At 36.6% G+C, this 15,781-nt stretch overlaps 2 protein-coding genes across 2 annotated transcripts in view; both read left to right on the top strand.

The window, feature by feature from the left end:
* LOC309629533 (uncharacterized protein) overlaps positions 1-13,946 on the top strand; it is a gene marked incomplete at its 5' end in the record, with an annotated part of 255,429 nt that extends 241,483 nt beyond the window's left edge. Inside the window, one exon of the mRNA XM_082393617.1 lies at positions 7,470-13,946. Within this exon, the coding sequence (XP_082249743.1) occupies positions 7,470-7,607 (138 nt within the window). The 3' untranslated portion in view covers positions 7,608-13,946. The remainder of the gene's footprint in view (positions 1-7,469) is intronic.
* Positions 1-15,781, top strand: part of LOC309629906 (endogenous retroviral envelope protein HEMO-like) — a 488,920-nt gene that overhangs the window by 374,719 nt on the left and 98,420 nt on the right. The window lies entirely within an intron of this gene.

Below are 15,781 nucleotides of genomic sequence, written 5' to 3'. Positions count from 1 at the left end.
CTCCAATAACATTTTCCATACATTCCTTTAAGCTCTCACTGCAAACACTGCACGGAAGTCTCGTTAGGCTTTTATTAATAATTTATTAGAAATTCTGTTGGGCATCACTTACCACAGTTACAAAGCCAATGCCATTTCCTTAAGTTGTCATGGCAGTATGCCACTGCCAGTACCAAAATCTGTTTCATTTATTTATTTCTGTGAAACTAACTGCACCCAAATCTTAACAGCTTAAAGCAACAATAATCCTTTGTTTTGCTTACAAACATGCAATTGGGCAAAGCTTGGTGGGAATAGCAAGTAGGTGCTAGCAGGCAGCTGGGAACTTAGTCAGGGCTATAAGACTTGGACCGATGTTCCTTTCTATGCAGATTTCTCCCCAGACTGCCTGGGCTTCCTCACGGCCTGGTGACTGAGTTTAAAGAATGAATGTATCAAATCAGGAAGAAAAATGATAGCATTTTATGATCCAGTCTGAAAAAATCATACTGCATCACTTCCATTGTTTTCACTAGCTCACCATTGTTCAAGGGTAGGAAACATAAATCCAACCTCTTGAAAAGAGATGTGTCAAATTCACTTAAAAAAAAAAAAGGCACATGCAATGGGAGATATTGTTGCAGCCACATTTGGAAAATATGTCTGCACATTGCATAAGATTGTTTTATCTACCACAAATCGTATATTAGAATGATCAGTATGTTATAGATATAATTATACAAAAATAATTGTTGATGCCCTTCTGAGTAGAAAATAGTATTTTTCTGCAAATCTATTTATTTTGGCCAAGTTATGAGCCTACTTTTTCTGTGGGTTTTCCCCTTTCCACTAAAGAATATCAACTTTAATTTATGTCAAGAGTTTAGGTAGAAGAAACTTTAGTTTCCCCTTATAAAAAATGTTTTTACTTGATTTTTTAAAAACTTGTCTAAGAAGACCTAAAAGTGTTATCACAAATTTCTACTCTACAAGATGCTAAATTAGGAGAATGGTATTTGATACATGGTATCTGCAAGGGTTCCTTCTCTCTACTTAAAACTGCAAATGATTTTTATCAACCTTCCTTTAAAAAAAAATAGGTATTTAAGCTTAGCATATTTCTTGGCATTTATCTCATTCTTTCTTTTTTATAAATTTTAAAACTCATAATTCAAACCTAATAAATTCCTGTTAAATAGCTGGGTTAAGCCAAAATTAGACTTAATTTCTTTAAATTGATTTTTCTAAGCATGGTACATTTAATTTAAAGAAAAAATTTAAACTGATTTTAATTAAAGATATTCCAACATGAAAATTTTAATGGCAATGTAGAATAGTAAAGTTACAAACCCCATAAGCCAAATACATATATATATATATATTATGTGTGTTTATATATAGTGTGTGTGTATGCATATGTGTATATATATATAGGTAAACATTACATATATGTTTATATAAGTATATATTATATATTAGTTCTATACATATATGTGTAAATATTAATATATATATAGCACACACACACACATACACTGTGATACAATTCTATGAAAGACATTTTCTTTCTGAGAGGAAAAAATAAGGCACTGATATAGGCTTAGCAGTTACAAAAGTATTGTTCATGTGTGTTGGCTTCTTAATTTCTTTTATAAGCCTATGTATAAAAAGTGTTTTCTTGAACTAAAAATAAAGAATGGAATTTTCTTCAAAATACAAGCTAGGTGAGAACCTAGCTTGTATTTTGCAGCACCAGCACTCAGTTCAGGATTAAATTTGATAGAAGCACAGAGATATTTTCAACTGAAAGCGTTTGATTCTTGAGGCTTGTTAAGCATGGAAGACCTCGCTGGTACATGGAAGAAGTTGAAAACTACAGCAAAATGTACACTAAGTAGTGAATGACAGGATACTTGTCTTTTATATAATTCTGAGTTTTTCTATGGGAAGAATAGAATACATCTCATCTTGAGTACATGATCAGACTGTAGCTCATAAATTCTACTCTTCTCTCCCCAAAGCCAAATTCTCAAGTTTAACAGAAAATTCAGAGAAAAGACCACTTACCCAATCTCATACCTGTGTGGAAAAGAAAAAACAAAATACTATTTAATTTTGATCTGTAGTTCTTCAAGGAGACTTTTGATGTCTTAATAGTCTCCCTTACTCTCAAGACCAACCAGCAGTAAAGATATTTCAAGATTTTCTTCTGCAACATGATTTTTCCAAAGATTCTGCTTTCTTTTAAAGCCAAGAGTCTTCTCACTTGAACTGAGCAGACATGGAGAATTTCAAGAAGACAGCTCACATTTTCTCCAGTCTTGCAACTGGTTCATGGGAGGAAACTTTCTGACAAGTAAGCTATTCTCTGCATTCATTCTTCACTTTCAAAGCATGAAGCAATAGCTGCGTTTCTCCTTTCTTGAAAGCACCCTACAATTCACCTGTTGGCTCAGATTCCCTGTTGAGAACTCATCCTCTGCTAAGCCGCCAGGTTTCTGGACAAAACAGAAAATTTATGTGGTCTTCGTCCAAAGTTTTCCCACAGATTTTAAACATTTTTGAGTGAGTGTAGTGGTCTTTTTAAACTAATGGTGATCATTTTTGTAGCAGTAACTAGAATGTTTTTCCTTTCATCTTCAAGAATTTTGGAGACCAGCTTATATCTGTGAAGAAAGCAGTTCATTGTGACAATGTCAGAAATGTTTTCTGTTACAAGAGAAGCAAACTTTTCATAGAGCCAACAACTGATGAGACACCACTAGTACAGGTGCCAACACAGTTCCTCCAAAACAAGCTTTTTTTGTTTCCAGATAGGAAGACAAAACATTAAGCCTTTTCTTTTCCAGGCAGCTCTTTGCAGAAGGTAAACATTTCTTGAATTTCACCGTCACTTACAAATCATACAAATGCTATGACATAGCATTTACTAGGGAAAACTGATGACTCATCAACCTGGACAGAAAAGCTCTCTTTGACATGTCATCAATATATCAGCTTCTGGAGCTGTTTGAGAGTGGAATTGTATAAGTTCTTGTACAAAAATTGCTTGAGTATTTTACACACTCTAATGCAATATGCTGGGTTATTAGGTTCTTGACATTTGTGTGCCTTTTTCTTTTCTGGGCAGTAAGTTCTGCTACTAAATAATTAGCTTCTTAAGTCTTTTCCATGACTGTGAGTATTTAAACAGAAGTTCAACTCTATTTTGAGGTTCCAATAACTATTTAACATAATCAGCATCATTGCTTGTCAAACGACTGTGATTTTTAGTAAGTGACTTTCCAGTTTTGCTGGAGCCTTTGGTGTATTTGTAAGTTGTCTTCCACTGGTGGTGCACAATGGAATAGGCCAATTTGGACTATCAGTCCCATTGGTAAGTACCCTTCAGTGTGAAGACAGACTTTTTTTGTGTCCCTTGTTATACGGCTACCTGAAATAACTCAAAACATTGTAATTTTTCATCAGTAACATTACCTGAATTGTCAGTAGTCCCAGGTACAGAAGCCTCCTCTTTCATCTCAACCTTTTCTTTCAAAAGTTGTCACATTGGATCATCAGACAGGTCTGTAAAGCAATAAAATTAATAAACAGAGGGCATAATAAATAGCTAAATGAGAAAATTGAAAAATACATAAATAGTCATAGTATAATTTATTTCTCACCTACATAATCCATACTTTGCAATGTTTACAATAGCAAAGCATACAGGGGGAAGCTGAGCCATGGTCAGTGAAAATGTCTTCTTTAGAATGGACACTTCCCTCTGATTTTCTATTATCCTAGTAAAGTCTGTTACTCCTTTAAGTTGCCAGGCTACCCAAGGAAGTAAATCAGGCTGCTGTCATCAGCTTCTGTCCTGTCCTTTTTAGCAATTGTCAATGGCGTCTCCTATCACAGCAAAAAATGAGAACTTAACCAAAGGAACTCCATCTTACCGCTCACTGCCAAACAGGACTGAAGGACCTCTAACAAAATTGCTAACGAGACAGCTGGATCACTGTTCATGACCACATGGAGGTGTGAAGACTGTGTAGAAAGTGAAGTTCAAACACATAAGGTTTTGTTTGTTTTTGTTTTGCTTTTTTAGTCATGTTCTCTCACTGAACTCCTAGCACTAAATCATGGAACCCCAGAATTCCACAGAATCCTGGTTGAGAAACATGTTCTAGAGCAAGTTTAAATCCTGTTGTGAAGAGGCATTGACATGCTTTCTGGGTGTCTTGGTTATATTTGCGTATCGATCTGCTCTATATCTCTATATAAGTATATGCATACTTGTTAAATAATTATTTGGTGAGTGAGAATGAAATGGAAGATGCAGAGAAATAACAAAAGCCAATCTTTGCTCTTAATAAGACTAAAATCTAACTGAAGAAAAGATGAACATAGTCAGAAATATTAAAGAGCTAAATGTAGCAGTGAGAGAATGCCCTATGAAAGAAATACTTAGGAAGAACATTGCAGAAATTAAAACAAGGAAACAAGCAAGCAAACAAACAATATCAGACTTTACAAATATCCTAACACCAACAATTTGACAATGTTGAACTTTATCAGTCTTGTGCTCCTGGAAAATCGGGAAGTATGAGAAATCTTCCCATCCTTTTGTGTTCTAGGAAATGGCTTACTCTAAGCAACCACGCTTGCCCATGTGATTTAGATAAGACAAGGCAGACAAGGACCCTCCAAATTCCTATTTTTAGTCACATAAATGATTAGCTGAACTATTGATTCTTATTGATCAATCTGGACAGAATGTCTACTTATGTGCAAACTTTAGTCAGGTTTCTCCCCTTCTCACAAGCCTTGGTCCTTGAATTATCTTTGAACTTAAGCAAGCTCTGGGATGCAAAACCACCCTTTTAATGGCCTTTCCTGAGAATCCACTGATCTCAGGAAAAGACCTTCCCTAATCATCTTTCTCTTGACTCCCCCTGCTCATCCCACTTCCCCACAACCAATTCTTTCTAGCCTTGTTTGCTCTTCCTTATCAAAGAAAAGCCCTTTTGTAACTGAGCAGGACCCTATGGGCCTTCCCGGGACAGGCCCCTCCCCAATATCCTCGGCTGTAGCTCCTCTTTGAAGTACCTACATAATAATATCTGATGCACATTTCCTGAGTTGTTTTACAGATGCTAAAACCATCACCAAATGGAAGAAATTAATTACTTGATGATCATGAGTACATAGCCCCCAGACCTACTGGTGCCTAAGGATTGATAACGTTAACCCCAGTGACACCACCCTGTTACCTCACCATCAACCAATCAGAGAATTAAGCATGAGCTGATCACACACCCTGTGACCCCCATTCCCTCACCTTCCCTTTAAAACTTCCTTGCTGAAACACTTCTGGGTGTTCGGATTTTTTCAGCACTAGGTGTCCTAGACTACTTGCTTGGCGCCCTGCAGTGAATACTGCACTTTCCTTCACCACAGCCTGCTGTCAGTAGAATTGGCTCTACTGTGCAGGCAAGTGGACCCAAGTTTGGATGGGTAATACTTTCTGTCTGATCTTTGAGACACTCGTACATCTTCTGGTTGCAACTTCCTACGGCAATATCCTCTCCCCCATTGCAATAGCCCCCTTCCTTCTATTGCAAAGGTTTTTCTATTTTGTTCAGAAAAAATCTATTCAAGTCTAAGTCCAGATTTGTTTCATTATCTGACAAATTCTACTAATTTAGCATACAAAAGGAACAATTGAAATCTAGAAAGATTTATGTGCAAAATATTCCTACTCAATATTTTATGTAATAGCAAAACAGTGAAACAACCTCAAATTCTACAAAAAAATTGATCTAAAAAATTATGATAGATCTATGCAATTGGGAAAAATAATGAGAAAGACCTACATGTATTGATAAGGAAAATATCTCATATATTATTAAAGAAAAAGCATAACACACATAGGAATGAATTAGCTGTGTGGATATTCATACACATATTCTAACATACTGATACTTTATATTATAGAGGAGGGGAAAAAAATCTTTTTCTTTTACCCATCTTAAGTTCTCCAGCTGAGGCTCTGTAAATTACACCGACAGAATGATCTCAGGTGGCCTCAGCCTGCAGCGGCTTGAAGCAGGTTCTTGGTTCCCCATCCAGAGATTGAAGCCAGGCCATGTCAGTGAGAGCACTGGATCCTCACCACTAGACCACGAGGGCCAGTGGCTAATGGCAAGACCCTGGCTTGTCTGCTTTGTAGAAATGAATTCCAACAGAGACGGAAAGTAGTGAAACAAGTAATGTGTTTATTAGGAGGAAAAAAGTACCTGTGAATAGACACACATGGGCGGGCTCAGAGAGAGAGTCACGATTTGTGGTAGTTCGAATCACTTATATGGGGTATTTCTGGTGGGTTTCCTCTGGCCAATCATCTTGCTTTGCCTGGCTCTGAGTCCATATTTGGTTTATCTCAGGGTCCCCCCACCCCATGCATGCACATCTCTTAGCCAAGATGGATTCCAGCGCAGAGGCCTGTGGGAAGGTTGACACCACCTATTATGGCCTTTTTGGCCCCCGAGGAGCCTTTCTGCACATCTATAGTTAGGAGGTCTCCTTGACCTCAAGAAAGAGAAATATGTGGTCTGTTTATCTTTTATCTGGCCAGGGCTCATCTCCTCCTTGCTGCTGCTATTATCTTTATCTTGGAATATCTGTCCACAGGAGAGAGTCTTGAGCTGCTCAGCCTGGGGCCCATTTACCTCCTGCCTCAAGAAGACTAATAAACAAGAGAAAAATAAACAGAAGTTTATTAACATGTGCGTAGCTCATGTACATATGGGAGCACCCAATGATGAATAACCAGAATAGGTGGTTAGAAATTGGACTTATATATTGTCTTAGGTTGAACTAAGGAAAAGGGGTTTGGGGACTTCTAGGTAGAAGAGGGAAGTTTTGCGAAGATGACCAGGTAGAGTGTGGTAAGCAAGGGTTTTTTTAGTAAGGTTTGTTATGCAGATTTAAGTCAGTGCCTTCCCCACTGATAAGAGTTGTTCAGAGTCCTCCCCTTCTTGGTACAAGAGGGAGGCACCTTTATAAATGGAAATTTCGTGCCCTGGTTTTAGAGGTTTTCTTGCATCTGCTGTTTCTCAACTGCCTTTAGCTCAAAATAATCCAAAAAGTCATACTTTGGGGTGGTATATTCTGGTGTAAATACTTGTATCTGTGATGACCAGTTCTAAAATAATAGCCAAATAAAGATGTTATAATAATTGTTGCTGCTGGGAATAGGACTAAGGTTTGGGTACAAGAAAAATTTATTTTAATTCTATAATTTTGTAGTGATAGAATGCTTTAAGTATGCATGTATTATTCTATTTCTTTTTCAATAAAATAATAGTTAAAAATGAATGCAGTATAATAGAACAATTCTTAATAATAAAAATAACAGTTCTGTCTGACTCCAAAACCCTTATTATATTCATTATTCCACAGTGAGAACTGGAAATGGAAAACAATCTTTCTCTCTGATCCCTCAGATCCTCCTGCTATTAAGAACAACTACAAAGATTGGAGAAAACTGCAATCCTAGAGAGTGGACTCCAGTCCCACACTTCTTTTTGGTCCACCTCAGAGTTTTCTGTATACCTACTAGGTACCCAAGAGTAATTTGGTAATGCAATGAAAATAACAGTATGTGAAATATATATACAGAATTATAGAATGGTTCCATTTATATGGTTGAAATAATTTTATTTAAATAAATTATTATTATTATTATTATTATTTTTGCCCAACAAACAGAGTTAACTTGAAAATCAATTGCTTTGTTGATGGTAGGGCAGGAATAAAGATGCAGACATAGAGAATGGACTTGAGGACATGGGAGGGGGAAGCTGGGGTGAAGTGAGAGAAGCATCGACATATATACACTACCAAAGGTAAAATAGATAGCTAGTGGGAAGCAGCAGCATAGCACAGGGAGATCAGCTCAGCGTTTTGCAACCACCTAGAGGGGTGGGATAGGGAGGGTGGGAAGGAGGCTCAAGAAGGAGGGGATATGGAGATATATGTATGCATATGGCTGATTCACTTTGTTATATAACAGAAACTAACACAGCATTGTGAAGCAATTATACCCAAACAAAGATGTATAAAAAAAAAAAAGAAAAGAAATCACTCATTATTCTATTTGCTTGATAAAAAAATAAAATAAAATAAAATAAATATTTTTCTAATAGCCCCAATTACCTTAGCATTTGCAGTTCTATGGGCAAAATATAGTTTGATTTTTTTTTTTTTTTTTGACATTTACAGGCCAGCTAAGCTCCCTGGAGGGACATTGTCTCTTTCCAGAGATTTATGTGGTCTGAATGGTAGGGATGAAAAGCACTTTCTGTTCAATAGTGTAGTTAATACTCAGCCCCAGGATAAGAGAGCAGTGAAGCATTCCCTATGCTGAGGTACAGTGGTTCAGTAGCAATCAGCAACACTGTTACTTTATGTGAAAAAATTTGCATCAAAATGCTTAGTCCACAGGGAGCTCAACATTCACTCACTTCTCACTGCCCAAGGAAAATAGCTATTATGGTCATTTCCCAGTCTTTCAAGGCAGAACAAAAAGAAAAGCAAAGAAAAGAAAAAGAAACACTATTGTAACAAGAATGGCTAGAGGAACAGAGCTGTCTTAATAGGAATATAATTCTGCCTTAAGGTGTACCTTACTTGAAACATATTAATATCTACCGATGATTATGAATTATTATTTTTCTCATAGGTGCCATATTTATGGTAATGTTAAATAAGAGTGAGGAGGGCAAATCTATCTTTTTTTGTTTTGTATTTCATCAAGTATCTTATTTTGGGTCTTATTTATTTTCATTTATTCAATAAAGAGAATTTGAAAACTTTCAGAATTTGTTCCAAGAAATGAATGAATAAATGAAAAGGAGGGAAGGAGGGATTAGTTAAGATGATTTGGACTTTTCTTGCAAAAACATTTAGGTTAAGGCTGAAAACTGTACTGTTCTATTTATGTTTAGACATCATAGAGGTAACATTTTCTTTGCTGCAATGCAATTTCCTCTTTCAAACAATCAACAAGAGTTAAAACAAGACGACAAAATAACATATTTGGACTAGAAACAGCTCCAATACAGCGTCCTACCCCATGTAACGGGCTATTCATAACAATGAAAACAGAATCAAGTGAAATAAGGTTGCCTGTAGGGGACGCTGCAGTTATTAAGTAACAGGCCTTGTTCCCAAGTAGGTGGCATGTCCAGAAGACCCAAACCAGTATGTTGCCTTATGCTGCTTAGTGCAAGGGGGCTAGAGATGAACAAGGAAACTTTCAGACATGTCAATTATAAAAGAATATAACTTTCCTTTTGCAAGATAGAGGAGAAAATGGGGAATTCTGCAAAAAAAGAAAGGAATTCTGCAAGTGATTTAGGACAGCCGAAGAGTCTCCCTGGTTTGTAAACCTGGAGAGACTTCTTGTTAGTTGGGCATCACTTCAGTCAGCCTGGAGGGAGGCATGAAAAAGCAGAGGATGTGTGACAATGGTTTCGGTCATAGACCAGACCCAAGTTCTCTGCTGATTAGTCTCTGCCTCACTCCCTTCTCCTCTGATTTCTTTCAGTTCCATGTTGGACAATTCAAATATCTACTGGAAACAAGAATGAGAGCTAAATCAAGATGGAGGAAGGAAAGAGATGTAAGGATATGTACTATAGAAAGAAACATCACAAAAATCTAAGCCACAAAGAAATTTTAAAATATGACACTATTCAATTATGTTATAGAATTTAGAGAAAAACTATTCTATCAAAAAAAAATCTCAACTAAAAAAGTAGTGGACTCATTTAAGGAATAGTAAAACAACAGATGGGGTGATATAATTTAGTTGTGCCAGGGATAATATAGAAGGAAAAAAGTAAACTATTATGGAGTTATAGTTAGAGCAAAAGACATGATCGACACAGCCAAAACAAAATCAGGCAGTAATATCGATGTCCAGATATTCTGAACACCCTCTTACTATAGATCATTTATAACATTATGTATTTAAATTAAAACATCATATATTTAAAAATAATAGCTAAAATATTTCAAATGCATAACTGAGTTTGACAAACAGAAAACTAAATTTTCATACCTGAAAAAAAAATTAAGCAAGTCAATGACCCCAGGCAGTAAGTGTTTCATAGGCTTTTCAGGAGTTCTAAATCCAAATTCTTCTTTCTACCTGCTTTTTCCCCATAGCCCTTAAAAAAATGCCCAACATCTGCTGTACTAAAATTTTAAACTTACCTAGAAATTCTCTTTAGCTCCTCTTGTCTTTTTCCTCCAAATTTCACAAAATAGTTTTCTATATTTCCACCTCTCTCTCCATCTTCAAAATCCAAGTTCAATCTGATAACTTATTTTACTGGATCACTGAAATTGTCTGTTATCAAGTCGCCTTGTATTTATTGTTAGTCCAATGCATTTACCACACTGAATGCTTTAAAAAAAAATTTTTTTTTGAGCATGTGGTCATGTTGTTTCTGTTTCTCATTGTCTCGAAGTCTCAAATTCTTAACATGGCTTATGCAGCCCCTACTTATCTTTATATCCACAGCTTACACCATTATCCCACTCATTTCCTACCTTTTAGTTCTTCCAAAACTGTGATGCTTCCCAACTCAAACCTTTGGCACATGCTGTTCTCTATGGATTCTCCTCTCCTCCCTCTATACATGATTAATTCCTGATATTTACTAAGAGGTCAGCTCAGTTGTCATTTTCCTCCAAGTACCCTGCTCTGATAATCCCTGACTAAGACATGGCCTTTTATTCGTTCTTTTGGATTGGTCCCTTTTTCCTTGATCGTGCTTATTACAACTGCTATTAAAAATTAACTCAATATTTATTATTAAAACCTTCTTCCACACCAAAATTAGGTTTAGGAACCTTGAGTTAACTGTTCCCCATAATATCCCTAGTTTCTCTACATGATGTCTTATAATGAGTAGACCCAGAAGAAATATTTTTGAATAAATGAATAATACCATTTACTTGCTGTATCCCGCCTCTTCCTCATCTTCAGTGTTCAATACAGTTCAAAGTTCTGTTTCTTCCTAACCATCTTCTGAAACTGCTCTCACTTAAGTCACCTGTTATCTACTTGTGTCTGAATATATGAGACTTTGTAACTCTGGTGTAACTGAACCACTCTGATGTATGTTTTGGTGGCCACACTTCTCTTGAAAACCGAATGTGAAGGCATCATATACAAAGGAAAATAGCCAAATGGGAAACAAGGTACCAATAATAATTGGGCAAAAAATAATCTCCACAATCCAGATCTCACTGATATTTGAAAACATGACTTAGACCTAAAGACCTAAACAAGTCCTCCTAAATCTAGAATGTTTCAATCTGCAAAAGAAGCCAAGGGATAAATTTGATCCACCTAGTGTCCATATAGAGTTATAAAAATGGAAATAAGAAAACGAAGAGTTAGGCAGCTTTTTAACACCTCCCAATGATCCATGCCCTTGTATATAATCCCTTTTCTTTGGGGGTAGGCTGGACCTAGTAAGTAGCTTGCATCAAATGGAATGCAGATAAGATACAGCAAAAAAGATGGTATGACATTTCCAAGATTAAGTTACAAGAGACTGTGACTTCCTTCTTGCTGGAGCTCTCTTACCCTCTCTTTTGCTCACTTTGATGAAGCCAGCTGCCATGTTGTGAACTGCACTATAGAGAGGTCCACATGGCAAGGAACTAAGGGTGGGTTTCGTCCAACAGCCAGTGATATACTGAGGCTCTCAGTTCAACAGCCCATAAGGAACTGAATCCTGCCAACAACAACTGAATGAGCTTGGAAGCAGATCCTGCCTCAAGCAAATCTTGGGTAGACTGCAGCTACAGCTGACATCTGGATCAGAGACTTGTGAGAGACTCTGAGCTAAGCAAAGACCAAGTTCCTGATCCACAGAAACTGTAGGATGGGTTGTTTTAAGGGACTAAATTTGGCAATTTGGTACATAGCAATAGGTGCTAATACACAGGCTATCTCTCAGAGGCAGACCTTGCTATTTAAACATGCAAGCCAGGAATGGAAAAAGTGGGCATCACTCATGCATGCTGACCTTTAAGGTCCAGGAGCCTATCTTCCTTATAACCAATCCTCTTATATATTCAGCCCACTGAATACTCAACTATGAACAATCAGGTGAGTAACCTCCATGTTGTCCGACATAATTCACAGAGATTTTACAATAGACCTACTAAGACAACAAATGCCCCAAACTTAAATTAAAACCGGCTTTAACAATTGAACTCCCAGAGGGACATCAAAATCCCCAAATCAAGTCACATCCCTTTATAGAATTCAATGACAAATAAATTAATATACAACATTTTCTTCTCCAAAATTTTATATTTTGCTCAGTTTAAGCCAAAATTAGCAGTAGTCTGATGACTGAGTACAAGTATGGCTCTTTATTCAGCACTGAAACCCAAGGCAACTTTTACTGAATTATGTATAGAATTCCTTCAGCATCTCCAAATTAAATCTGTCTTGATCTGTCTCTATGTATCTGTATTAGGTTTCTAGGGCTGCCCTAACAAAATACCACAGGTTGTGTGTCTTAAATAACAGAAAATTATTTTCTTACAGTTCTGGAGGCTCAAAGTCCAAGATCAAGGTGTTGGTAAGTTTGGTTTCTTCGTGGCCTCTCTCCTTGGTTTGTAGATGGCTACCTTTTCCCTGTGTTTTCACATGGTCTTCCCTAAATGTGTGCCTGTGTCCTAATCTCCTCTTCTTATAAGGACATCAATCATATGGGATGAGGGTCCACCCATATGGCCTCATTTTGCCTTAATTACCCCTTAAAAGGTCTTATCTCCAAATACAGTCATATTCTGAGGTACTGAGGGTTGGGAATATATTATATGAATTTTGATGGGACATAATTCAGTCTATCAGTGTAATAGTACCCAGCCTTTCCACACTTCCAATTGGACAATAGTACACAAGAACATATCACAACAACAGCTCTTATCACTATATCTATAATACCTAAAACTAAACACAACCACTGCAACCATCACATTTTCCAAGAAAAGGATTTCTGTTATTTTCATGATTTTTTTACTTCCATGGGCCATAGAAGAGATTTAAGAATGCATAAAGAGGATCTAAACTAGACAGGGGAAATAAAAATAAAAATAAAATTCTAGCTTGGTTTGAATCTCACTAAGATGTCAATCTTTTGTTGCTAATCTTCTTTTCCACTAACTATGAATTTAATCTCTATCAGGAGAAATTCCTACCAAGACATTAATTTTGTCTGCTATTTTCCACAATCTTGCAAAAAATCAGAAGTTTGCTAGCCCTATGCTTTTTCTTCGACCCTCCCTGATCTCATTCCCTTAGTGCCCTAAGATGAAATGATAACTGTTGCAACATGCTTTATTCAATTCTTATCTTCCCGGGCTACTAAAATTCTTAAGGCTTGGTTTTATTTTACTAAGCCACTGAAAACATCCATATTTCTTCTCACACATCCATTCCAGAAACAGCAAGATCTGACTTGCCCTGAAGAAGCACAACAGACTTCATACCAGGTGTGAAAACAAAATCTGAAGAGGTCAATTTTGTTTTTTTAATTCTGGGAAATCCTCTTTTCAAGAGAACTTCCACAGAAAGCTTTCCCTTTCCACATTTAAATGTGAATTTATAGAGAATCAAAACCACCTCTGCAATCAAAGTTTCCTGAAGAAGGTCTCCTTTCTCTATAAATAAACCTTTAGCTTCAACTAAGATCAGGTGCTTGCTGAGTATGAGATCTTGAACCTAAAACATGCTCTCTTGATTGCAGTTGTTGATCCCAGCCATACCTGTTCAAACTAGCTGCCCAAATCGTGATTTGGCAGATTCAACCTCCCCATGTGGAATTTTGCCCTGCAACATAAGTTCCTCCTCCCTTCCCCATGAAATAAACATATCAGTTTCTGTAGATTTGACTCTGAACTAGTTTACTTGCACCATTACAGTAACAAGGTGGCAGAGAGCAGAAACAGAGAAAACGGGTAAGTTGCTTAGGCCTTCTAGAACACAGGGTATGACCCTCAGAGATCTTAAACTTTAAGGAATACCAACTCAACACAAAAGGATAGGAGAAGCTAAGTAATGATTATTTTTATAGGCCCCCGAAAGGGTAGTGTTTTGTCTACTAAATCTAATTTTTAAAATATGGACTTATTATAATTTATCACAGGATATTCAATATAGTTCTCTGTGCTATACACTTTGCTCTACAGCTGAAATTAACACAACATTGCCAATCAACTATACTTCAATAAAATAAATTTTAAAAATAAAAATAAAATAAAATAATAAAACAGAGAAAATATTGCATTTTGTTTGTCTATTTTTGTTTAACTTTTCAACTATTTTATTTTTATTGTAATTTACTAAAGCATCAATCTAGGACAAATTGGAAATACAAAGGACTGGTCTTTTACCACAGATAGCACTGCTCTATACTCTAATGCAGCCATGCTCCCAAGCACTGGACATGAATGTCCTTTCAGCTTACAAGGACACTTCAGGGAATAGGTTATCTTTAGCAAACCTGTAAGAGCAGAGGTTAAGAAATATTTATTCCCTCTAGTGATTTGCTACTCTCTGCTGTATGAACCTACTTCTATGTTTTCTGAAGCAATTAACCAACTCACTGTCTTCTCTGTTTAACTTTTTTCTCTCTCTTGGCTTTAGCTTCCTCGGTTCACTGATGGACCATTATACTCATGGTCGTCTTTCCTGAATTCTTTATCATCTGCATTCTTGGCAGCTGACCGATATCATATTGCCCAGTTCAAGTCTAAGATAGAGTCTCTAACTGGCCTTGATAAAACGCATGTTTCTCTGGTGTGGAAATTTTACAATGGGCCACGTTACAATGTGAAGATTAGCTGTTGTAATAGCTATTCTTGAGGCCAGTATTAGCAACTATGGTCAAGTGGTGTTACAGAGTACAGAGCAAGCCTACTACTGTGTAAGGAATAAACCAGACGAGGCAATGGCAAGCATTCTGACTGAGTTACTCAATAATATTAACTGTGAGAAAACAATTTTAGATAAAAAAGAAACTCGTGTACACAGATATTGCAATCTTCTTCAATACTGCTCCGAATGAATTATTTCTGAATAATAATTTTTAAAAATTAACAAAAGAACTCACATTTCTAGAAATGTACACCTGAGACAATTTCTAGGTAAAATACAAGTTAAAATGCTGAGTATGACTTTTTGAAATTATTTAAAGCTGATAAGAAAGCATGACTTTGCAGAGCCAAGCAGGACAGAAGCTAGAAGCTGCACTAATTCCCTGTGGCCCAGGGCTTTGAATTTCATCCATCACAAGAAGGGCAGGCAGGCAGCAGGCAAGGAGTAGACCCTGGACAGTGTGAAGTTTGGTTAGTGATTCTCAAATAAGGCAGTTCCCAAGGTGATGGCTGCAGTCGAGTGAACTAGAAAATAAAATGCCTCCAAAACATGAGCACAAGAGAGACAGCCGGACAGACAGACAGGGACATAGAGAGAGTAAAACTTAGTATAAATTTCTTAAGTGACAAATATGCAAATTATAAAGAAATTTAACTACATTCAAATTAAGAGTTTTTGCTGAACAAAAGAATATTATAAAGAAGTAAAAAGATAAGCTGTAAAAGAGAGACGTTCACAACACCTAGAACAGGCAAAGGGTGACTATTCAAAATATTTTTAAAATTTGTGAGTTCAATAACAATATAGTAATAATAGCCCAATAGTAATTTTTTTTTTTAATTG

The sequence above is a fragment of the Balaenoptera borealis genome (genome assembly GCF_965194805.1).
Source record: "Balaenoptera borealis genome assembly, chromosome: 5".
Lineage (NCBI taxonomy): Eukaryota > Metazoa > Chordata > Mammalia > Artiodactyla > Balaenopteridae > Balaenoptera > Balaenoptera borealis.
The sequence above is the reverse complement of the archived record's forward strand: the minus strand, read 5'-3'. Positions and strand labels throughout refer to the sequence as shown.